The sequence below is a fragment of the Gigantopelta aegis genome, chromosome 14 (assembly GCF_016097555.1).
Source record: "Gigantopelta aegis isolate Gae_Host chromosome 14, Gae_host_genome, whole genome shotgun sequence".
In the NCBI taxonomy this organism is placed as follows: Eukaryota; Metazoa; Mollusca; class Gastropoda; order Neomphalida; family Peltospiridae; genus Gigantopelta; species Gigantopelta aegis.
Genome location: NC_054712.1, coordinates 55,887,839 through 55,912,497, shown reverse-complemented (window position 1 = coordinate 55,912,497; position 24,659 = coordinate 55,887,839). Strand labels below are relative to the sequence as shown.

Sequence of the window (24,659 nt, the reverse complement as noted above, 5' to 3'; positions counted from 1 at the left end):
TTCTTCCTGATCTGGCAACTCCTATCTTTGTGGAATCTGTGTCATTGTAATGTGGGGGGTTTTCTCTCAAGATTTCTATCTGGACAAAATGTGGGTAAAATCCAACGAAAAATAAAGGTAGGAGAGCAATTTATCGTAGCTGTTAACAATTTGGTTCAGACTTTACTCATGTTTACATTTGAGAGTAGTCTTTCAGGGCTCCCCTGAGAATCTCACTTTTTTCTTTGTTTTTATTCCAAAAAATAGTATGCACATCTCAGGGTTTAATTTTTATAGTGTTTCATTTGTTTATAAAAAGTAGTGCCCCCCCCCCCCCCCCCCACACACACACACTGGATTTTGAACAGGGTACGACCCTGTCTTTTCAAGTCTGAGATAACAAAACTAGCTGAATATCACGACAATAATCTACATAAAAGACAAAAGAACCTAATGTGCGTGATTCTCGTCAGAACCAATGAGATGATTGACCTGTGACCCTTTTCATGTTCATTTATTTCCAAAATAAAAGTGATAATAAAATGTGTAATTTAATTTTAAACTCGTAACTTGTAACGGTCACTCCCAAACCTTACTCCCAATGAACATATTGCAATCAGAATTCCAATATTAGATAAGATACGTACCCAATGCTTTTAAATAATGGTTTTAATACCTGTATCAAATTACGATTCAAGCACGATATCCTGGGCACACAACTCGGCTATCTGGGCTGTGTCCAGGATATGGGTTAACTCACAGTTGACAGAGAAACGTCGATGCAGTGGCTTTACTCCCTTGCCACCGAGTTCGACCTCATTCAGGGATGACGCTTGGATCGGGAAGTGGATCGGTTTAGCGACTGGGAATAAAATATTGCGGCTGCAGTGTAATTTCCTTGCAGCAGAAATATTGGGTGGAATTTGCAAATCCTGTTTTAGTCTCATAATCGTGTAACTTCATACATTTATATTTGGCTTAAACACCTGCGTTTAAGGAAACAGGTTTAGTAAATTTGGCCCACCGAGTCCAGATTATGTATGTGTTCAGTTTTGAACATCAGAGTTAGTTTTAGTTTTACACTTGGAATAACCATTGTGGAGTACTTTGTATCGTATATAACGAGTGGGTTAGAGTTATAGGTTTGGTCGATCGGCCTCGGTGGTGTAGCGGTTAAGTCACCGTACTTAAAGCAGGTAAGTACCGGGTTCGCATCCCGTGGAAGAGATGTTCTGGCTTGATTCAATATACCATGACGTCACAAATCACTCATCCGGTACCCACCAGCCCTTAGTCTGATAACTTAACCACAATGCTACATAGGTCGGTGCGTATATTTTTCCGTTTTCTTTTTTCAAATAGTCTTTTTGTAGTTAGTACCAGTTCCCACACTAGTTTGACTAACTATTCCACGTCAGTGCTAGAGCTAAGTGCAGAATAATAGCCGTGTCTTGTTTAGACATGGATCCCGTGGACTTAATCATTCACATAATTACAGTAGTCAACATTATTAAAAGTAACGTTCTTATTATTTACACATTGTATAGTTGATCATAAGATACCGAAACACACAATACATGCCTCCCTTTCTCCAATACAATGCCTCAAAGACAATCTATAGCCTATTCCAGAAAAAAAAAAGAAAAAAAAAAGAGGAAAAAAAGTCATTTTTCTGGCAATAATTCCAGTTTAGCTTTACGTAAAAAAGAAATGGTAAACTGTTTTCGAAATAACTAATCTAAACGACAAAACCGTAATACATGGTCAAGACCGTATCTCTGCACAATGCAGAGTCCACTGGGTATTTAACAACATAGTGGTTGATTCCATGAGTTGGTCTATAGGACGACAGCCACTCCCGGGGAGATACTTTACTGGAGATTTCATCTTTCTTGTACCGCCAAAAGAGGACTGCTACTCCCAGACTAGTTTACTAAATCAAAAGTGTTCCATTTTTTTTATGTGAACACATTGTTCAAGATGTATTGAAACAGCGATACGTACCCTTAATGACGTTTAAAATTCTTATTTCTCGATTTAAAAAAACAAAAAAACAAACAATTCCTACACATACAAAACAGATGTAAAACTAGTAGACACATAATAACAAAGTAATAACTAAACTTAGAATTTGGTAGGAGACTAATGATGGAAATATAATTTCAGCGTCACGAGCAGACGACATTCTTCACTGTGGGTGAGTACTGTTGTTTATCGATATATTGGCCAATGCTTTTACAAATTGCACATGGAAATACAGCATTTTTGTTATTTCCTTGGACATTTTTCTATCAAGCCAAACTGGAATTATTTACCCCCACCAAAAAACCCCCAAACAAACAACAAAAAACAAAACAAAAACAAAAAAACAACAACAACCCAACAAAAAACAAACAAAACAAAACAAGAACACAACTTTAAATGTTTGTTGGAACGAGGTATAGTGTAGGCATTTCCCCAGTTATTCTGCTTAACAAAGCAATAGGCTTGTGAGGAATGTTAGTTTGTACAAATTACACCAGAGCCTGTGCTAAAAATGTTTAAAAGTCCAGACTGAAGACTTACGAAGCCTCTGTTCTTTAAGTATGCCTCTATACAATTAACATGAGACAGACTTCATAAAAGCCACGAGTCTTAACTTTAATCGTTCACAGGCACGGCATATATTCTCCACTTTCTTCAAGACACGTCAGGTCCGTATGAACGACAACTCAAGCGTGGAGCCACATTTTCTCAACACTCTTTAGGAGGGAGCAACAGCCAGGGGCCAGTTGTTCAGAGGTTAGTTAGTTTAATCGGTGGTAAACAGAATGTTTCAAAACCAAAGTCTGAATCAATACAAACAATAATTTAAAACATACTGTTGAAACCTCACTTGGAACAACCAAAATAATCAATACATAATCAAATCTATAGTTTCTTTGGCATTTGTGTAATAATAATTATTAAAAGGAAATGTTTTAAAAACTGGGCCCTGATTGGTATCTTTATACATAAGAGTTGGACAAAGGAGCAGTACATTTTCGTCCTCAAGTGAGGAGACAGACCCCAAGACCACGCACCCACCCCCTTCCCGGTTTCTACTGGCCAGCACGCGTCAGAAAATCAGTGAAAAACGACTTTGTCTGACTGCTGACAAACATTTGAAGTTCGGCATCTGAAGTGGCATATATAAGGTCTTATTATGTCTTTTCAACTGCCACAATGACACGATTCCAGTTCGGACATCTATTTGTATTATGCAAGTCTTTTTGCAGGCAATTACTGCAAGGTACAACTCACAGCTCCTTGATAAGCGTACCGACTTGCCGAAATCCGAAATGCACGATTCTTATTAAGGTACTGCTTTGTGCGACTTGCTATGTCTTTTTGGAACAACATGTCGCAACAGCGCGATCCCTGTTAAGGTATCTGTTGTATTCACACGCGATTTTAGTCAGCGCTTTGTAAAACCTACCGTTGTAACTCAGTTCGTGTCAAGGTATCCATTGCATTGCTATTGTAAGACTACCATACACCTCTCTGACAGGACATATCATCTAACTTTAAATGTGACTGCTAAAACCGTTCTGTTATAATCAACCAATCTGCAGCATCATAAGGTATTGTTCGTGGCTTTCTAGAATCAACTGTCGCAAAGGTACACCAGTCGTAGCACACTAATGATGCCACGTGACTTGGTGTGTTAAATGTCAACGTGGTTGTGTTGTGCGACCAGATGTCCATGATATCAAACTTCACACTTTCGTTGGATGGGCAAGGTCGATCCAGAAACTAGAATGTCATTGGTCCAGGCATTAAGTTCAAAGGAGGCCACAGTTTTAGATAATCGTTAAGTTTTAGCCTTAAAGGCTGGTGCTGTCTCTTCCTCCTTGAACCTCTGAAATGACAGCTTTCAACAAAAATCACTGTTCAAGCTTTGCATCGTGGAGTAAACCGAATAAATTAATGAGATATACGTGAATGCATCCGGACTTCAAGAATCGTTGCAATAAAACACATTTCTCCACTGGAATATTTACATGGCATTCACATGGTCATTATAGTCTGATTCTCGTTTAGAACATATGTGTCTGGCGGCTTTTAAACGCAAGTCCTATCCTGAAGAAGACTGTGCATCTATAACAGTATTTTACTTATCCTTGGCTATATGTTCCAAAAAAAAGAAGTCCCAATTGATGCACTTCACATTAAACTCGGCATAACTGTGCGTTGTCAATCCTGGCCTACATATTCCAAACATGCCAGATGATCGTAACATAACACTCTGCATAACAGTATTTTATTAATGCTGGCCTACGTATTCCAAATTTCCCAAATGACCTTAATATTTCGCTCACATAGAATAGAGTAAATCAACTTTAAAAGAATTTCTTTTTGGTAACCACCTCCTTAATCTCCCTGAGCGTCGAACTCACGTCCATCGTAAGAGTTTCCAAGTTGGTCATTCTCTGCGACAAGAGTTTCTGGTCGTCCTGAATTGACCCCACCACCACGCGCGTGTCATTTAGACTGGTGGCTAGCTCCACCGGACCCACGGTCACCTCCTGGAGGTGCAGCTTTAAGAACTTCTGCTCGTTCATTATTCGAATGGATCGGATTAGCTTGCTGCGGTACGAGATGATCTTGTGGTCGGTGTCGGTGGCCCCCGCGCGGCGCTGCCGCCATATTCGAATCACCTGTTTGATGACGTCGGACGCCGCGTGCTTCCGTTTCTTGTCCAGCGATATCTGCTGCACGAAGCTGTACACATACTTCTCCGATCGGGTCTGTTCAAGATTCTTGGCAAGAACCGCTACAGAGAGGGCCATGATCCCGACGCCCATTAGGGCGGTGAACCCGACGATCATCCTGCCGCAGTAGCTGCGGGGAATAAGGTCGCCGTAGCCGACGGTGAGAAACGTTACAGCCGTCAGCCACAGCGCCTGAGGGTAGCTGGCTAAATTGGTGTCCGGGTCGCTGTAGACCTCGCACAGCCTCAGGTTCCAGCTGTTGATGAAGAACGTCCCGAACATGATGCAGAGCAACACGATGCCCGGCGTGGTCGACATCACGGCCTTGAAGACGAACTGGGCGTTGATTCTCACCCGACTGAGGGCGCCCAGGCTCTGCACAGACGTGTCGAGAAACAGCTTGCTGTGCACGACGATGAACCGACCCAGGAGGTAGAGTCTGAGGGACATCAGGATCGTCAGTATGCCGTTGATGGGCAGGTACGCGTCCTTCAGCACGGACGAGCTCTCGTCGGAAATGACCACCACGGTGGCGATGGGGATGTTGAGGAAGGGCAGCGGGTGGATGGCACAGATGCACAGTTCGAGGACCAGTTTGCACCACTTGGCGCTACTCATCGCCAGCCGCCAGTTGGAGAAGCCGGCGCTGGCCATGAAAAGTCTGATGCCGATCGCGTGATACCCGACGATGCACACGAGCAGGCCCATCGTCGTCACTGACGTCAGCCCTCTCAGCGTGTTGGAGAGCACAGAATCTGTAGTCGTCACGTGCGCGAAAATCAGCTCCGTGTCTATTACTACGAACAGAACTCCGATCAGCGCCAAGGCAAAACTGATGTCCACAATACACTGCCTTTGGCGCAGCACTTCCTTGCGCTTGCGTAGTCTGTGGCCGAGATTGTGACGTAATTCCTTCATGATGGTGTAGGAGGTACTGTCAAGGTCAGATATAAGGGTTTCGGTGCTATCATAGTTTGTATAGTTTGGCGTTATCCCCAACGTTAGAACGGATTCCTCCATGTTTTTCAGATACCGTGACAACAACCTGAAAAATAAACAACACATCATTTATAGTCATCACATTCAAAGGCTGTTTATAACGTTCATACTGGCTATACGCTTTTAGTATTATGACATTTAATTTCTGGACAATATCTGCATGAATGAATAGGGTAAATGAATGAATGAATGAATGAATGAATGAAACAAACCAATCTGAAACGAACAAAAGCATGGCCTATTGAATATCATATAAAATCATATCAAATAATATATACAATATGATTAAGCCATATAAAATACGGTGTGTATAAATAATAAATGTCCGACACATCGCAGATAGTGGGAGATATGATTATTTATATTCCAGTAAAATGCAACATACTGTCGGCGTACACTAGCACTGGTCACATTGAAGTGAAGCATCTGTCAAACAAATCGGTTTTCAAATATGTAAAATAAACACGACTAATGTATAAGTGCACACAACAAGGCAGTTCATTTGACATGCATGTACTTCAGGACAAGGACAGATTTCATTGAACAAATCTTCTTATACGATGTTTTCTTTCGGGTTTTCGTTTGTTTAATTGTTTGTTGTTTGTTGTTGTTGTGTGTGTTTGTTGTTGGTTTTTGTTGGAATTTTTTTTTTTTTTTTTTTTTTTTTTTTTTTTTTTTTAAATACACCATCGCTATCGTTATTATGATCATGAGTCCCAAACTAATTTGCCCTGATAATTTTGAGAATGAAGATGATGATGGTTTTGTTGTTGATGATGTTGATGATGATGATGTTGATGGTGATAATGATAAATATAATGAAAACGATTTCGACGATGATGACGACGATGTATATGATGATCATATCGATAATGGCGAAGATGATGATGTAGTTTAGAGAAATAGTGGAAATGTTTACAATGTCTTGTGTTCCACAATGGCCGTCCAAAGCTGTTTAACATCGGTATAAGAATAAAATACGTGAAATTCTTATGATATTAAGCCCCTAGACTACATAGAAACTCTGTATGATTGAAACCCATTTAATGCACGAATATATGTTTTATTACTCAGCCATTTATCTTTCATCACACGTGACACACGCCATTCTTCGATTTCCTATAGATGCCTTCGTTAATGCGGAACGCCCCCTCAACAGTATAATTAAAATTAAAAAGGTGAAAGACTTGTTTGTCGTGTCAAGGCCGTTTACCATTATGCGTTGATAGTGAAAAGACGCAGATGTGTTAAAATTGTAGTTGTATTTTGCATTACGAAACGATATTATAGGATGGCAAGGCAAGAGAGAGATGGAGAAAGAGGGGGGGGGGGGAGGTTGAGATATATATGGAGGGGGAGAGGGGGAGGTTGAGGTCAAGGTAGGGAGAGAGAAATAAGAAATAGAGACAAAGGAGAGTGGACCATAAGGGGCGAGGGAAGTTGAAGGAGACAGACAGACAAAGAAAGAGACAGATAGACGTTTAAATATATTGTATTAGCAGATGGTTCTGTAAAAAACAAATGTATACAGAAAATTCAAGTTCTTTTAGATTTTTAACAGACGATAATATTCTAATAAATATAAAAAAAAGAACTTCTCAATCAGATTCTAAGAGAATATACCCTAAGAGTCACGTTAGTGCATTGAATTTCCACAAATGTGGACATAGTATGATCAGGCTCCAATAAGTCGACAAGGGAGATGACAGCAAAAAAGAAAAAGAAAGAAAAAAGTGCGCAGGTACAAACAATTATATGGAAGTGACTCTGTCACCTAGTACTGTTTTCATCCGCCGTGTGGAACGGTGTGTTCTATATATTCTGTAGGTACAAGACGCTGTATGTACCGACCTTGTGTGTTCATCTGATAACAAGTGGACACGTCTGCTTGATCTACGGAGACAACCTGGGGGCTTTCGTTTTTATTGATTAAGTCTATATTGATGAATTAAGTAGCTTTGAATGTCCACATCGAAAGGTCGCGCGTCCAGCAACAGGTGGCATGTTGGCGAGACTAATTATCTTTTAATTCCACCTGCAGATGATTACCATGACCACGAAATATGCTTGCATGACACGACCTTCAAATTCGGGACGTAGCTCAGTGGTAAAACGCTCGTCTGATGCACGGTCGGTGTAGGATCGATCCCTGTTGGTTATTGTCCCCGTTCGATCCCCACTGGGCTATTTCCCGTTCTTTCCAATGCACCACGACTGGAATATCAAAGGCCGTTGTATATGCTATCATGTCTCCGGGATTGTGGATATAAAAGATCCCTTGTTACTAATGAAAAAAATGTAGCGGGTTTCCTCTCTAAGACTATATAAAAATTTCACATTCAATAGCCGAAGATTAATAAATCAAGATGTTCTAGTGGTGTCGGTAAACAATTTTTGTTTTAACTTTAACATGACCACTAAATATGCTTGCACATCATGACTGCTAAATATTCTTGTACACCAATAATTTTGAACACCATGATCGTTATAAATATTTTGAACACCATGATCGTTATAAATATTTTGAACACCATAACCGCAAAACATTGTGCACATCATGGCTGTTAAATACTTTTGCACACCTCGACTGCTAAATGTGTTTGCACACCTTGGCCTCTAAAGATGAAGTTGAGCAACGGAAAAAGCTTGCAATAAAGAACATTGACAATTGTTACAAGGCAGTTGATTGTGATATTTATTAGTGGTTAAATGTTTACTTTGACAGATTCAAAACGTAATGAAAAAAAAAAAAAAAAAAAAAAAAAAAAAAAAAATGCTACAAGATTCTGATGCTACCCAATCTCTACAGTATGTTCTGAAAATTATTGTCGATTGATCCACCTTGTTATATCCCGTAGTCTGGGTGGGGGTTTTCCAGGATGAAGTTAAACGTTTGTTGTGTTTAACGAAACCACTAGAACATATTGATTTATTAATCATCGGCTATTTGGATGTCAAACATTTGGTAATTCTGACACAGTCTTCACAGAAAACCCGTTCCATTCTTCATTAGAAGCAAGGAATCCTTAATATGCACTTTCCCAAAGCCAGAACAGCACATACACCTTTCGTGGGGCAGCTTTTTGGAACGGGAAAAAACCCAATCGCATAATAGATCTATGGAGAGAATTCGATATTTCGATCGACTGGGCTAGATGCAGTGGAGTGTGAAATGCACTTCTTTACTTCATCAAAAGTCATTTTTAACCTATCAGTTCTTCTTCTACCGTGGACTGTCCACACGACAGATGACGTTCGAGGAGAGAGAGAATCCTGTATAGAAGAGTCCTTAGAGTTGTAGTCGGGGCACCTAGAACTATTAAAATGTTGGTAGGAGAAATAACTCTCAAAGAACTAAGAAAGTGTATTTGATTCGGGAGGTGGCGGGACGTAGCCCAGTGGTAAAGCGCACGCCTGATTCGCGGTCGGTCTAGGATCGCTCCCCGTCGGTGGGTCCATTGGGCTATTTCTCGTTCTCGCCAGTGCACCACGACCGGTATATCAAAGGCCGTGGTATGTTTTATCCTGTCTGTGGGATGGTGCATATAAAAAATAACTTGCTACTAATGAAAAAAGCAAAACATGTAGCGGGTTTCATCTCTAACATGTCAAATCCAATAGCCGATGATTAATAAAGCAATGTGCTTTAGTGATGTCGTTAAACAAAACAAACTAACTTTAACTTTGATTCTGGAGAAAAAGACGACTATCGTTTCTGATACACATAGTAGATCTTAAGTCGCATCTGAATAGTATAGCTTCTTTTCTTTTTTTTTAATTTTTTTAAATTTTATTTATTTACTACATTAGGTTTTGTAACGTGCACCATTTTAAAAATAAGACATCTGGTTTTGTTAAAATTGTTGAATACTTTTTCCACTATTGAACTTTGAGTGGGACGTCATTTTATAAATCACCCGATATATTTATGATAAATAGAGGCTTAAATTTATTCTTTACTTGATTAAAATTCATTGATTTAATGCAAACAAATTTGTAAATATTTTCTATAAATAAACGGGGACCCCGAGAAAAAGGGTTAACTTTGAGATGCTGTAAAACAGTTAGTTTTTTCAAAAGTATAAATTGATGAAAATATTCAGATCGACTTTTAGATGACGAAAATAGATCGTACGACGTTTACTTCAGTATATTATATTACTGCCATTTTCAAATATGATACAGTTATTTATAGGCCATTTCTATTGGTTGGCATTTGTCTCGATAATCTGTAATGGGTTTTTTTTTTTTTTTTTTTTTTTTCATTTATTTATAATCATCATTTTAAATGTGCATTATTGATCTAGTTCAAAAATGGAATTACATGATTTGGCAATGCGACTTTAATATGTTTCTACATTTTAGTTTGAACTGATATGAAAAATATCGACCACTGCTACGCCCAAGTTATTCTACTGCATGTTTTTAAATGTCTTATTCGGAATACATTGAAGACACCATAAGTCTCACTCATTTGGCGGGAGGCTCATACATTTGGACCTTTCTCCTGCACTCACGCCAACTCAGCCATAATACAAAGAGTATGCATTCTCCTTTGAAATTGCATCCTTTCGCATTAATACGCCATATAACCGTAAATAAAATGTGTTGAGTGCATCGTTATCTAAAACATTTCCTTCCTTCCTTACTTCAAATGACTCAATCTGCAGCAACATTTCACTAAACAATCAGCTAGCATTTAGTTTCTCGTCAGGTCTGTATATCTGCTTACGTATTTAGAATACCTTACAAATAATAGTGCATGTAAACACGAAGAAGAAACAGTTGTCAGAGGAACTAAGTAGGCCCTACAGTGTATGAGCACGGAGGACTTCAGGAGAACGGATATTGAGAAGGCAAATGAAAAGAGGCTATGTGCCGATTGAGAAACTAGTGTCCTTATTAATTAATCCTCACTTAGCTTGTTTCGGACTTGTGGATACCGTAAACCAGATTACTATTGCGTTATGTTGTTGTTGTTGTTGTTTTTGTTGAGTTTTTTAGCGCATGATCGCGACTTGTACATTTCACGAATGACCGTTTGAAGGTAAAATATGTGAAGTTAAAAAATAGATTTATTAATATGTCTATAACCTAATTTACCTAAATACCAATTAACGTAGTTCCTGCGGAGCTGTAAAGAACGAATGAATTAATAGTTAACGACACCCCAGCACAAAAATACAATCGGCTACTGAGTGTCAGAAAAGGTTAGAGCTCTGAAGAAGTCAGCGGAGGAAATTATAAACAGCCAACTCGGGAACCTGGGTAGGGCCGACACGCAGTGTACCCTCACCGCCCCCATACGCTCACCCCAGTCTCTGTCTCTTGATTATACAAATTTTCAAATAGTCCTACCTGCAAAAACATTATTCGTGTTTGAATACACCTCGGCAAAATGTGCTCCGTCCACCATCCGCCAACAGGTAGATCATTTGTTAGATGACGCGACACGGCGACTGGGCGACTAAAAGTCGGCGTTTATGGACGCGATGAAAGCACAACGAGTGGGCCTCAGGTATTCAAGTTGTCTTGAGCCAGATGGCGAAAACTGTCGCATTATCAATACGGGCTGCTTCGCTGTTCGCACAAGCTCCACTCAGGGGTGGGTCGAGAGCACCAGCTGGGGTCGCGCGGGGGAGGAACAAATTGCGCATTGACAAAAATAAGCCTCACTACATGTAGCATGAAATAAATGCTGCTTATTGCAAATGGATACACTCTGATTGCACTTTTTTTCCCCTTGGCATTCAGATCTTATTAAAGGAGCGGAGCTACAAAGGTAACTGGGAGTGGTGGTGGTTGTGTAAACAACCCCTTGAAGGCTCTACATGTAGGATAAATTCTGATGTATTACTGAGCAATGTTCACAGCCAGTGGTCATAGTCGATATAAGAAGCAAAATAATATGAGCATGTTAAAATCGTTTATATTGGTTTAATTTTCAATGAATAAATCGAGATAAAAAGTGCGTGCAATTCAATACGCGTTTTGGTATGCCAATTAGTACAATTAACTAGAACACCCCCCCCCCCCCTCCCCCCAAAAAAAACCCCAACAACAACAAACAAACAAAAAACCCCACAAAAAAAAACACACAAAAAAAACAAAAAACCCATTTAAAACGCATGTTTGTTTTTTGGGTGGTTTTTCTTTTTCTTTTCTTTTTTCAGAAACTGTTTTCATTTGAGTCTTTGTTTAGTAGTAGACCGGCCTCGGTGGCGTCGTGGCAGGCCATCGGTCTACAGGCTGGTAGGTACTGGGTTCGGATCCCAGTCGAGGCATGGGATTTTTAATCCAGATACCGACTCCAAACCCTGAGTGAGTGCTCCGCAAGGCTCAATGGGTAGGTGTAAACCACTTGCACCGACCAGTGATCCATAACTGGTTCAACAAAGGCCATGGTTTGTGCTATCCTGCCTGTGGGAAGCGCAAATAAAAGATCCCTTGCTGCCTGTTATAAAGAAGAGTAGCCTATGTGGCGACAGCGGGTTTCCTCTAAAAACAGTGTCAGAATGACCATATGTTTGACGTCCAATAGCCGATGATAAGATTAAAAATCAATGTGCTCTAGTGGCGTCGTTAAATAAAAAAAACAAAAAACAAAACAAAAAAACTTTGTTTAGTAGCCCCTACGTGCGCTGTATCCTCACCGTGGTGCAGGGGTGTAACATTCTCTTTGAGAATGGCCAATACAGCACAAAATTGAAGTTTTTAGTAAAATTCAGTATCCGTAAAATTCTGTGATATTTGTGTTTTTGCACAGTTCTTTACACTGTTTTTGTTTAAGTCTTGAATTTTTATATTGATGTTGATCATCACTTTATTTATTTGCATTACCATAGTTTAACACCCAATAGCCGATGTATTTTTCGTGCTGGGGTGTCGTTAAACATTCATTCATTCATTCATTGTTTAGTAGTGTACTTCAGAAAATGTTTTGATCTGTTTACTAACACACGATTTCACTTCCAATAAACCCCATTTGAACCCCTCAATGTAGTACAATATTCAGTGACTAACATACTTAGTAAGCTACGTAAGTCGTAGCTTTTGTTAATTGCCGATATTTTATAGTTTTATAAATGTAGGTATTGCATTGAAATTATTTACGACATTCATTTGCGGCACATGTTACACCCATTGACTAGTGCACAAAAGGTTTGGTGTACTAACGAAAATTCCAAGATGGATGACAATCGTTGAGACTTTTCCAAAAATGGGAGAGGGGTATTAGTTTATGGTTATTAAGTCTGTTTAAATATTTTAAAGATATAGGTACGTTTTAGCAAGGATACATATGACTGAATAATTGTAACTGGATTTGGGGAAGGATCGTGGTGGTTGGTGCTCCAGAAGAACATACTACAAGTCGAAGAAGAGTGGTTGGGACTGGGGTAAACAAAAGTAAAACAAAATAAAAAAGAGTGCAAGAGCAATTTGATCCTTAGGCCGACTGTATCTTAAATGAGCGCTCTACACTGAGCTTCATCCCTCGCCCTATGGCTTTGAACCTGAAGTAAATCAAGGGTGTTGTGGGTTTTTAGCTCTATCCTGTGCAAGTTTGGGTTTTCTAAGCTAGTTTTGGGAGTGGCAGTCCCCCTACAGGTGGTGCAGGAAGGATGAAACATCCTGATACAGATCTCCTAGGTGTTTGACAACTTTGAACTTTCACAAAATAGAACAGATATATGTGGGTATATTTATGGAAAGCTGTGATCGCCCGTAATCGTGAATCTCTGTTAAAAGTGTGATGATATCAGGTGTTCGCGGAAGGTGAGCATATGCTGCCTCAGATATGACACCCGACATTAACGCAGCCTACGGTTGTCTTCATCTTAATGTAATATATTATGTAAAGTATTTTCACTAAAAAAGAAGAGAAAAAGAAAGTGTACTGTACAAGGTCAAAATAGTTTATAGTTTAAAACATCATTTTAGTCAGTGATGCCCTGTTATCTGAAAATAGCCTCTAAATGTCTACCATTTGAAAGACCTTAATAAGTCTTGGAAAGACTTATGAAACTGGAATACAATTAGCATACCCTAATGTATTTCAGAAGTTGATACACAAAACTGGAGCATAAAGGGACAACTGACTATTGGAAAGTTGAAGACACCCTTTATTAACATACACCTTAGTTTGGACGCTATTGTCAGTTTGAATCTCTAAGTGGTGGGATTTAGCTCAGTCGGTTGAGTGTTCGCTTGGGGTGCTTGCGTCGCAGGCTTGAATCACCTCGGTGGATCGATTCAGCTGATTGGGGTTTTTCTCGTTCCAACCAGTGCACCACAACTGAACAAAGGCCGTGGTATGTGGTTTCCTGTCTGTGGAAAAGTGCATATAAAAGATCCCTTGCTGCATTAGGAAAATGTAGCGGGTTTCCTCTGATGACTACGAGTCAGAATTACCAAATGTTTGACATACAATAGCCAATGATGATTAATTAGTCAATGTGCTCCAGTGGTGTCGTTAAACAAAACATTTGTTTTTTCAATCTCTATGTTGTCCGAGTTATCCAGCCTTTGATATATATACAATGTAGTACATGTATGTATATTTACTGGCGTTTCTTTTGTCGCAAATTATGAATTTGGTCTTCACCATACTGACGCTCAAACCCCATGCTTGTAAAAAAAAAAAAAATGTAACTCCAGAATCAAGACTTTATAAAGTTTTTCATAGCAGTTGAAGAGCCCTAACCTTTCATTAGGAGAGCGGACTACCTAATCCATATCCCATAGCTTGCACCACTATTATTACTGTACCGGCTGTTACCATTGTGTTTGTTAAATGTTAATAGAGTTATTATTGCACATTTAATTATTTCTATGTCCTATGAACAGGGGCTGGCTGTTTAAATAAACCATAATTTCCCAAGGGCCAACAAACAATAAAACACAAATAGGATATTAGCAAAATGTGTACATATACTCGATTGCTAATTTCACCTTTGTAATTAATGAATTCAATTGTCCGCATATGTGACCTTCGATGTTTGGGGCCAGTCGAAAATTAAGTGTTGCCCTTTTTCTTTTTCTTTTTTGCTTGACTTCTGAAACATAAATTTCACGCCCGCGGTCGGTCTAACATCGATCTCCGTCGGTGGGCACATTGGGTTATTTCTCGTTCCAGCCAGTGCACCACAACTGAAATATCAAAGACCGTGGGATGTGCTAACCTGCCTCTGGGAAAATGCATATAAAAGATCCCTTGTTGCTAATGGTTTCCTCTAAGACTATGTGTCAAAAGTACCAAATGTTTGACGTCCAACAGTCGATGATTAATATATCAATGTGCTCAAGTGGTGTCGTTAAACAAAAACAAACTTTAAACTGGACACAATATCCTTTAGAAATTAGTGTCTACACAGCAATGATCATTTCCTCACCTCCACATTGCTCTCTGAAACCAATAACGACGTACAAAGTGTTAAAGTCGCTGACCCTGATTCCTGAGGTACGCACGTTTTTCCCATTCACATAAAATGTGTATTTTGAGTTATCACGAACGCCACAGGAGAACATTGGATTTTTCCAAAATTGAAAATTTAAGCAACCACTTGTCAGTAATGTGCAACGTAACAGCAAATACAGCTGTAATCTAAGACCACTGCCTTCAAGATACTCCAATCGATAGGGAGGTTTTTAGAAAACTGATTGTAGTAACTCCAACAATTTGATTATAGGGAGTGTCTCTACGGTTTTCTTGTCGTGTTAAGAAAATCATTATTTAGCCGACCTGTCGGAGATTCATGAATGTTTGAACTCAAAATGCAACATTTGGATATTTCTGATTCATTATTTTCTTTTGACAAAGCATGTTGCTTTTGAGCTTGTGTATTCATTCGACTTTCACTCGTGGCTTAGTTTACGTGCTTACATCAAATTAACTTCCCTGGGGGTTAAAATCAGCTATATTACTGTCCAGGTAGCGGTTAAATGATCGGACATAAGGCTGGTAGGTACAGGGTTAGCAGCACGGTACTGGCTCCCAGTCAGAGCGAGTTTTAACGACTCAATGGGTAGGTGTAAGACCAGTACACACTCTGGATATAAGCACGAAACTAAGTTGAAATGAAATGAATTGAACTTTTAGTAGTTAGTGGTAATTAGTAAGGGAGAAATCCTTGTCAGGGTTTTTGCCATAAGGCAGGAAGGGTAAAATTACGTATCTTAAAATCTTGGAAATTAATGGATACATAGTTTTAATTTTAAGAAAGATTACAATAGAAGAACTGCTGTTTAAAATTTGTTAATGTACATGAAATAGTATTCAATTTCAAAAATAAATTAAACAGCAGTAAAACAAATCTATTAATTTCCAAGATTTTACTCTCTGTACCCTCTGGAAGAAACACTGATTATTTAATTATTCATTCATTTATTAATTAAACAAATGAAAAGTGGGTATATACTAAACCACGGACAAAACAGCGCATACGACGGTTCGTATTAAACGCTGATTTCAAACTAGGGATTCACCACCTCTGCAAACAAAATCCATACAACCGTGTTATGGACAAATTTCAAATTAGTTTTCTCATAAACCATAAACATCATGGTATGGAATACTTTAACAGTTTTAAGCACGGTGTGATGGCAATGCTGTTCAGAAACCTATGCCGCATGGTCAAACCGTAGGTCATTGGGTTTGTGTTAGTGGGAAACCATTCGCTGCAACATAGTAAAGGTCTACCGGTATTGGGGGGTCGCGATACGTATATCACGATACTAGTATGTATTAGATGGGGTTTTTGTTCATATTGGCCTCGTGATAGGTCCAGCGTCATTCGTAAAGGCCCTCCGGCGACTATATTGGTCCGAGGCAACCAAATTTTTTATTAAATCAACTTCGACTGGAATGGTGACGACCACATTCTTAATTGTTAAGAATTATGAATTAGGTAAGGTTTAGGCATTTGAAACAATATTTTAATTTAAACCAAATAAAATAAAATGTTGTATGTGTGTGCGTGTGCAAAACATCATTTCACCATTGTGTCCTGGCCAAAGCGTTTGAAGGGTCGGGGATGGGCAAGTTATATATTTGATTTTTAGCTGGAGATCTGCATTAATATCAGAGTTGTTGGAACAGTGCCCCCAATAGTAAGGGGCCCTTACTACTGACCCCCCCCCCCCCCCTCCTCCAACCATCACCATCCACCTCTCCACTTTCGATCAATATCTAGAACTGATGTTATATTTGCAGCTATAACAGTGTGTGCGGTTTATGGTGTCGTGCAGTATATTAGAATTAGCCAAAATATGCAAAGCAACAAGACTATTGTCTCTAAACTACGAAGAAGTCACCTTTTGCACCCTTGTTTTGGATCCGTACATAGTAAATATAACATGATTTTCCAATGGTAATTGTTTTTATATGATATATTTTACAAATGGTACTTTTATTTCTTTCATCTTTTAAAACTTAAAGGTGCTATGTCAAAGTTGCAATAATGGCGGTACCCTCTATAAATATTTATTAATTTTTATTTTGAAACATATATCTTCAGCTATAATGCCTGTACAAAATTTAAACTAAATAATTCCATTTACTTTTAGAATTATTATTTTTATTATTATTATTATTTTTTATTTTTTTTCGGAGGGAATCGAGTGTGTCACACACATTAACTAATGACGTCACTGTGTTATGCATACACATTCAACCATTCCCAGTCTGGAGCTCGACGCGGTAAGACGTGTTTGTTTCGCTTGTGCACACTGCACGTGCTTTCGTGTGCTCGACTTGGGAATCCTTTATGAAGTTTTCTACTAGGATGTATGCGGCCATTGGAACTGATTGAACGCTGGAACGCTTCTCGTTTCGACAGTCTGCACCACCAGATTGGATTCTTTTTTAGCGAGATTCCTTGCCTCCACATCATTTCTCCGGCTCACTATGTCGACTTGTTTTTTCGTGACTCGTATGACGGCCATTCTGCAGAACACCACGGTTGTTCGCGTTTAGTCTCTACATGTCCGAGCCTGTCCTAGCAGCACTGGAAGATTGACCGCCCCACTCTAAGAAGAAATAGGAAGCGGGGTCGGCCCCTACTACTCTTTTCTAGACTTTACTTTGCTTTATAGTGATACCATCTCGTATCCTCCGGAGTCTGGCCCGTCCGCACCACTGTGACTATATCCGACGGATCCGGCTTCTTAAGATCTGTATTTCAGCACAGCACTTCACCTTCAACGTCTTAATGACACTCAATCTAGGGTTGTTTTGTTGTTGTTTTTTTGACGGATGCAACCCATCTTGTCCCTATAAGCTGTGCACCCAAACGGCCTTAACGAGGCCACTCACGTGGACATATAGATCGGACTTTAAACTTTTAGACCTTCGTTCCAAATTTTATGTCGAAATTACTTCTTTTTTAATATTATTAAATAGTCCGATCCCCTCTTCTTTCTCTTATTTATTTTTCGACTGTCCTAAAATGCTCCAAATTATATATATATTCGGCCGAGCATTCAATCCTTTTTATTTTTGGCTTGTAACTTATTATTTAATCTTCTTCTTTTTTTAATTCTATTAACTTTTTTACTAATTGGTATTTTAAAAACAATTCTGCCCATTTTCAACTCCACCCTCTCGAATTATTCGGGGAAACCGTTTTTGTCGTCTTTAATTATTCTAGTGTAGATTGTGCGTGGGGTCGATTAATTTGTAGTTATTTATTACAAATAAATGTGGAAATAATGAAATATTGTGCCTTCAACTTTGATATAGGACCTTTAATATTTTGCCTTCAATTATGTAAACAGCGTTGTCGGCTCATCATACAACTATTTTGACAGGGGTGTCAAGGTAAGTAGTCTACTGTAGACCGGTATTTATTTAATTTATTAATGTAGCGAAACATTGTAATACAGCTAATTCTGAATTTGAATAACGTCAGTATTCCAATGACGTCAATTTGCCTACCCTTATAATAACAATAAACTGGGTGTATAACGTTTCCGTTTTGAGAATACTGAAATATTCCAAAATTGAAATATGTTTATTTGAAAATTACCAAGACACTTGTATTTGATAAAACCCTTAAAGTAAAACAAATGTACTATTTACGTAATATGGATTTGATGTGAAATTACGGTAAGATATGTTACATTTATTGTGTATGAAGGTCAAACAAAGGTGTATCGTCGACCTTTTTTGGTCAATATCGATATATTATTTAGAGGAAAGTTATCACATTATACAGATGGAATATAACAAAAATTACTAGTTTTCTGTGCATTAAAAAGAATCGGTTCACAAATAACTAAAAGTGTAATACATACCATGGCATTGTAAGAATCCGACGTGTACTGTGTTAAGTCAATGTTGTTGATTATTTCAAATATAGAGTTATCTCATCTTGCAAGGCCACATCAATCCATAAAACAACACACAGAAGCAGTAAATGTTTTTAGATATTTTTGATCCGATTTACAATAATAATAATAATTTACCAAAAATAAAAAGGCACACAGAAAATAGTCCTCTCGGGGTTTTGTTTTTACTTCCAAAACCTGCCATTGTTAAGACGTTTCAGACTAACAAGGCCTTTTTAACGACTAAAATTGCTATTACATAGATTTTCTACATTTTTGTGTTTAGAATATCGAATATAGGAAACCAGTCAATTTTCTTGCAAACATTAGCGTTGCTCCAAGTCGCTGATCGTCTAACTGATAAATCTGTTTCCCAACGGCACGGGGTTAAAAGATCCACACAAAATGACAATGAAATTTCGAATAACATCTGTCACTGTAGCAGCTGTGCCCCCCCCCCCCCCCCCGAAAAAAAATAAAAATAATAATAATAAAATAAATAATAATAATAAAAATGTCGATGTTATTTTGCTCGTAAGGCAGGACATGCCGTATGAAAACACCTGAAATTATTTTACGAGACTATGCCCCGAAACCCTAGGCTATATAACAGGTTTCGCCTATCTGATTTCAATCCCCTGGGACATCATGAACACTATCAGTCACCAATTTCCATCTCCTGTATTTTCAAATACACTTTGCTGGCAGTGCGTTGTACGTGGGTTGTCGTATATATTCGTATCATTAATATTCTTATGCTTGGCGTACACCTACCGATTGTTCCGACTCGACTGTCGAGTCGGCAGTAGTCTGAAAATGTGCACCTGTACAGATCAACGGACGCGACAGTCTAATTGGGGGAAACTGGAGATTGAGGTCATTTCATACTTTGATTGCCGATCTCATGCGAAACTGATTTTTTATTTTTTATTATTAGTAAACGAAAAAGCGTTAAAGGAACGCGAGTCAAAATGTATTTGTGAACTGTGTTAAAACCACACTGACTTCACTGAAAAATGAGAATTAGGTTTGAACAGAAGCAGAACTGGGCGAGTCAACTACTCGCCAACAAGAGTCTGCAGTGATGTATAAATCTAGCTTCGACTCGACTGTCGCGTCTTTGCCCTGCACTCACCTACCGATTAACGCCGACGCAACTGTCATGTTGGCGTTAATCGGCAGGTGTGTGCCAAGCATTACACCGCAATATGTTTTCAGGTCAATGTTGCCCAACCAAACTCGGTTCGAGCTTCCCAGACTCTCTGGGACTGCTCGATAATAGCAGGTAGATCAAACAATGTCGTGCTCAGATTTGAGTACCTTATATATATGTATGATTGTGTAAACGTATAAATGATACCACTGGTACTGGTCAAATTTCGGTTAATAATTTGGAACTGAGGGTAGATAATATAATATGTTTTAGTGCATAAAAGCTTCTGGATAATGAAAGCTGAAAGATTCTCTAAGCAACTACGACTTGAAATATGATACGTCAGTATGGATTTTAATGTTAGAGGGGTTCCACGCAAGATCTAATAATAACAATAATGTTGACAATTTGGATTTCAAATTGGATTATTTAACTTGGGTTTGTTTCACGGGCATTGCGTTTCTGGGTAGTGAGACCTCAGCACTGAACTAAGTCCCCAGGTGCAAGCCAATTTTCTTTCTTCTCAATATATTTTCCGGGACAGCATGACTCGACCCCTTATAAAATTCGGTCGCCACAGTTCAGACCCCCTCCCCCTGCTACAATTCCTGCACACGTGCCAGATCCCTCACTTGAATCTAACCTATTGTTGTTGTTTTGTAAATAATTTCAGTTTGGTTTGTTGTAAGAAGAAAGTAAAAATATTTTGGAAATAATAAAAAAGTAGTTTTGTGTGCCATTTAGAAAACAATCGGCTCAGAAATAAATAGCTTGTAGTAAATTCCATGGTATAAAAAAAAGGCATTCCCCGTGGGACGGACTATAGTTGGACTGGCAATAGTATAGACAACGATATTGATATTATTAAATGCATTACTTTAACACACAGACATTAGCTAGTTGGTCCCGTTACATCGATTCAGTTTCCGCAAGATGGATACATTAACCATTATCATTCATATTAACTTTCGCCATGACCACCATTGACAAAGTTTCGATTTATATATTACTGAGAGAAGCGAACCAAGTCCAAGAGCAGGAATAATTAATTAACGACGCCAATACATTTTCATTTTAGCATTTGTATCCAATTAAAGTTCCATCACGCTTTTCTGTACACACATGTATATGGATGGAGAGAGAGTGAGAGAGAGAGAGAGAGAGAGAGAGAGAGAGAGAGAGAGAGAGAGAGAGAGAGAGAGAGAGAGATCTGGACAGGGCCCCGTTTTACAAAGCGATCTTAGCATTGGACTATGGTAATCTTAGCACTGGACTATGGAAATTTTATCACTAGACTATGGTAATCTTAGCATTGGACTGTGGTAATCTTAGCTCTATGATCGCTTCGTAAACGGCGCCCAGTACGGTTAAAGTTTGTCTTGTTTAACTACGCTATTAGAGAAAATTTATTAATTAATCATCGGCTATTGGATGTCAAACGTAATAATATAAGATACAATTAATTCGGCAAATAATCTATCTATCTACTATTGGATGTCAAACATTTTGGTAATGTTGACATATAGTCTGAGAGAGGAAACCCGCTACATTTGTCAGTTAGTAGCAAGGGGTCTTTTATATGCACTATCCTACGGACAGGATAGCACATACCATGGCCTTTGATATACCAGTCGTGGTGGACTGGCTGGAACAGCAATTAGCCCAATGGGCCCACCGATGGGATCGATCCCAAATCGACCGCGCATCAAGCGAGCGCTTTACCACTGGGCTACGTCCCTCTCCATTTACCAAAAGAACTTTACAAATGGTGTCGTTAAACAAAACAAACTTTAAACTTTAAGCTTTACAAATAACTAAACGTAATAGCTAAACTGACAAATAAATACGTACGTCCAAAGCGACAGACATGGGTTAAAAGACAAGCAGAAATTTTAAAATAGCTAATAATAGCTAGGCTACATACAAATAATTAAAACAAAAACAAATTCATTAAATTACTGCACGTAAGTAAACAGCAAAAATAAATCAACTAAATAACTACAGTTAGAAATAAAGATCAATTAATCATTTGAATGCACAGTCACCTAGGTGGAAACGCATACTACGGATAAATACAGTAAAACCTGTTTAAACCGGGACCTAGTATTTATCCGATATAGACAGGATCCGGTGTTAAGTGGGTCGCATTATAAAATTTAGAACATTCGGGTCCATGGAACTTGGCCAGTTATGACAGGATACCAGTTTGTCCAGGGTCCGGTTTAGACAGGTTTCACTGTATATGAATATATGTAGACAGATAAGAAAACCGACTACTAGAACAAAACTAACTATACTATATAAATACATAGACAGGCATACATAAATAAATACAACTTTCAATATAGTGGTAATACTTCTTGTTACTAATTATTTACTCAAATAAATAAATATATTAAATGCCCAATATATTGCTAATATTTGCCTCTAACTAACTAACTAATTACTTAAAATAAATAAATAAATAAAATGTCCAGTATATTGCTAATATTTGCTTCTAACTAAATATTTACTGAAATAAATAAATAAAATGTCCAATATATTGCTAAAATTTGCCTTTAACTAACTAAATAATTGCTTAAATAATAAATAAAATGCCCAATATATTGCTAATACTTGCCTCTATCTAACTAAATAATTACTTAAAATAAGTATATAAATACATAAAATACTAAAACTTTCAATATAGTGGTGATACTTGCATGCGCTGGTTACGGATTTTCCATATGGATGTTGGTCGCTTCCCGATTTCCCACGATCAGTCTGCAATTACAACAGTTCAACTGTATGAGTGACCAGCAAATCAAAGGCGAGCACGCGGTCTAATGTCGAATAGTGATTATTTCAGTGGATTAATCTGTGGCGTTACGTCAGCCCCCTAGTCGCAACGGCTTAGCGAGGACTCTTTAATTGAATGCACTGTGTTAGAAAACAATATGACAAATGTGGTGAGGTGTCTGTCCCATCTGTTGGTCTGAACTAGCATTGATTGTAGGATAGTAGCTGCATTTTAGAATGAATTCATTTACATGGTTGTGGCATTCAGCTTAAAACAACTGATGTTAATACATTTTTTAAATTAAATCGTTTTCTGTTTGTGTTGTTTGGGGTTTTTGGGGTGGATTTTTTGTTTTTTGTTTTTTTGGATTTTGTGGATTTTTTTTTTTTTTGGGGGGGGGGGGGATCGCAACTGTCGAACGCAACAGAAGAAACAGTTCATTAATAGGATTTTTGGTGTTTGTTTTTCTATTCTTTTGTCTTTTTATTTTGTTTTGTTTATATTTGTTTTGTTTTTGCTTCTACTTGGTGTGGGTAATTTGTCTGGACTTTTCACTTTGTTTCTGGTTTGATACTCATCGCTAGTTAGTAATGGCCCTGTCATACTGTAGCGTATCGTACTAGCGTATGTCAGCGTATGAAAAATATCACTCATACGCTAGTATACGCTGACATACGCTAGGGGTACGTTAGGCATAGGTTGTATACGTTTGAAGCACGGTGGTATACGCTGGCATACGGCGAGGTAGAAAATTGTTTTTAAGCATGTTTAAAAAAATTGTGCGTACTCCGACGTATGGTTTATACGCTAAGCATACGTAAAGCATACATTGCCGCATCCTAACTGCACGCGCACGACGCGACAGATTTATATGTCGCGTCGCACGCGTGCGGTTAGGATGCAACAATTGAAATCAATGATTTCTAAAATAATCGCTCGCATCGCTCGTGTCGCTCGCGGCCGGTTAGGATACAGCTTTAGGCAGACGCTGAATACGCTAGAGGTACGCTAGAGTTACGTGACTCCTAGGTCGTACTCTGACATACGCTGGCATGAAGGTGTACCGTATAGATAGCGTATTGATAGCGCATGAGTAACGTACTTCTAACGTATGTCTGACCTATCTGCAACGTATATAGATAGACATCTTGGCGTATGCCTGACGATTGAGTAACGTAATTAACGTACAACTAGCGTATGATTGGCGTCTGGCCAGCGTATACCCAGCGTATTGCCAGCGTTTTAAGAAAGTGTACATATAGGTTCCCATTTCTAGCTCTTCTTCACTTCTTCGTGGACCTCGGACGAGAGACGATGGACATACGCAGTTCATACGCTACTCATACGCTAGCCATACGCAGAGTACGCTGGCCATACGCTGGTCATACGCTGGCTATACGCTACTCATACGCTACGCATAGGTTAAATACGGTAAGTATACGCACAATTCTGCATTTTCAAGGGCTTCTTGTGCGTATGAAAATTATTTTATGAATTTTCATACGCAACTCATACGTTTCTCTCATATGCTATAGTGTGACAGGGCCATAAAGAAACACAGCAAGTCTCTGGGTTTTTACATGTCATATGTTGAAATCCTCAAAACTGTTATCGTCTCTATCGTTGTTATCGTTATTATCATCATCGTCGTCGTCGTCGTCGTCATAATCATCTTTATTATTATCAAAAC

General features: G+C 38.6%; 1 protein-coding gene across 2 annotated transcripts; it reads right to left on the bottom strand.

The window, feature by feature from the left end:
* Positions 1 to 291: 291 nt before the first annotated feature.
* On the bottom strand, positions 292 to 19,051 carry LOC121389376 (small conductance calcium-activated potassium channel protein-like). 2 transcript variants are annotated; one of them, XM_041520972.1, is made up of 2 exons: positions 19,005 to 19,051; positions 292 to 5,757 (listed from the first exon to the last, which is right to left on the bottom strand). In XM_041520972.1, exons 1-2 carry the CDS (start codon positions 19,010 to 19,012, stop codon positions 4,341 to 4,343), a joined length of 1,425 nt encoding a protein of 474 aa, XP_041376906.1. In that variant the 5' UTR covers positions 19,013 to 19,051; the 3' UTR covers positions 292 to 4,340. The 2 variants fall into 2 exon arrangements, with proteins under 2 accessions (XP_041376906.1, XP_041376907.1); XM_041520973.1 differs by lacking the exon at positions 19,005 to 19,051 and adding an exon at positions 11,070 to 11,182.
* Positions 19,052 to 24,659: the final 5,608 nt, after the last annotated feature.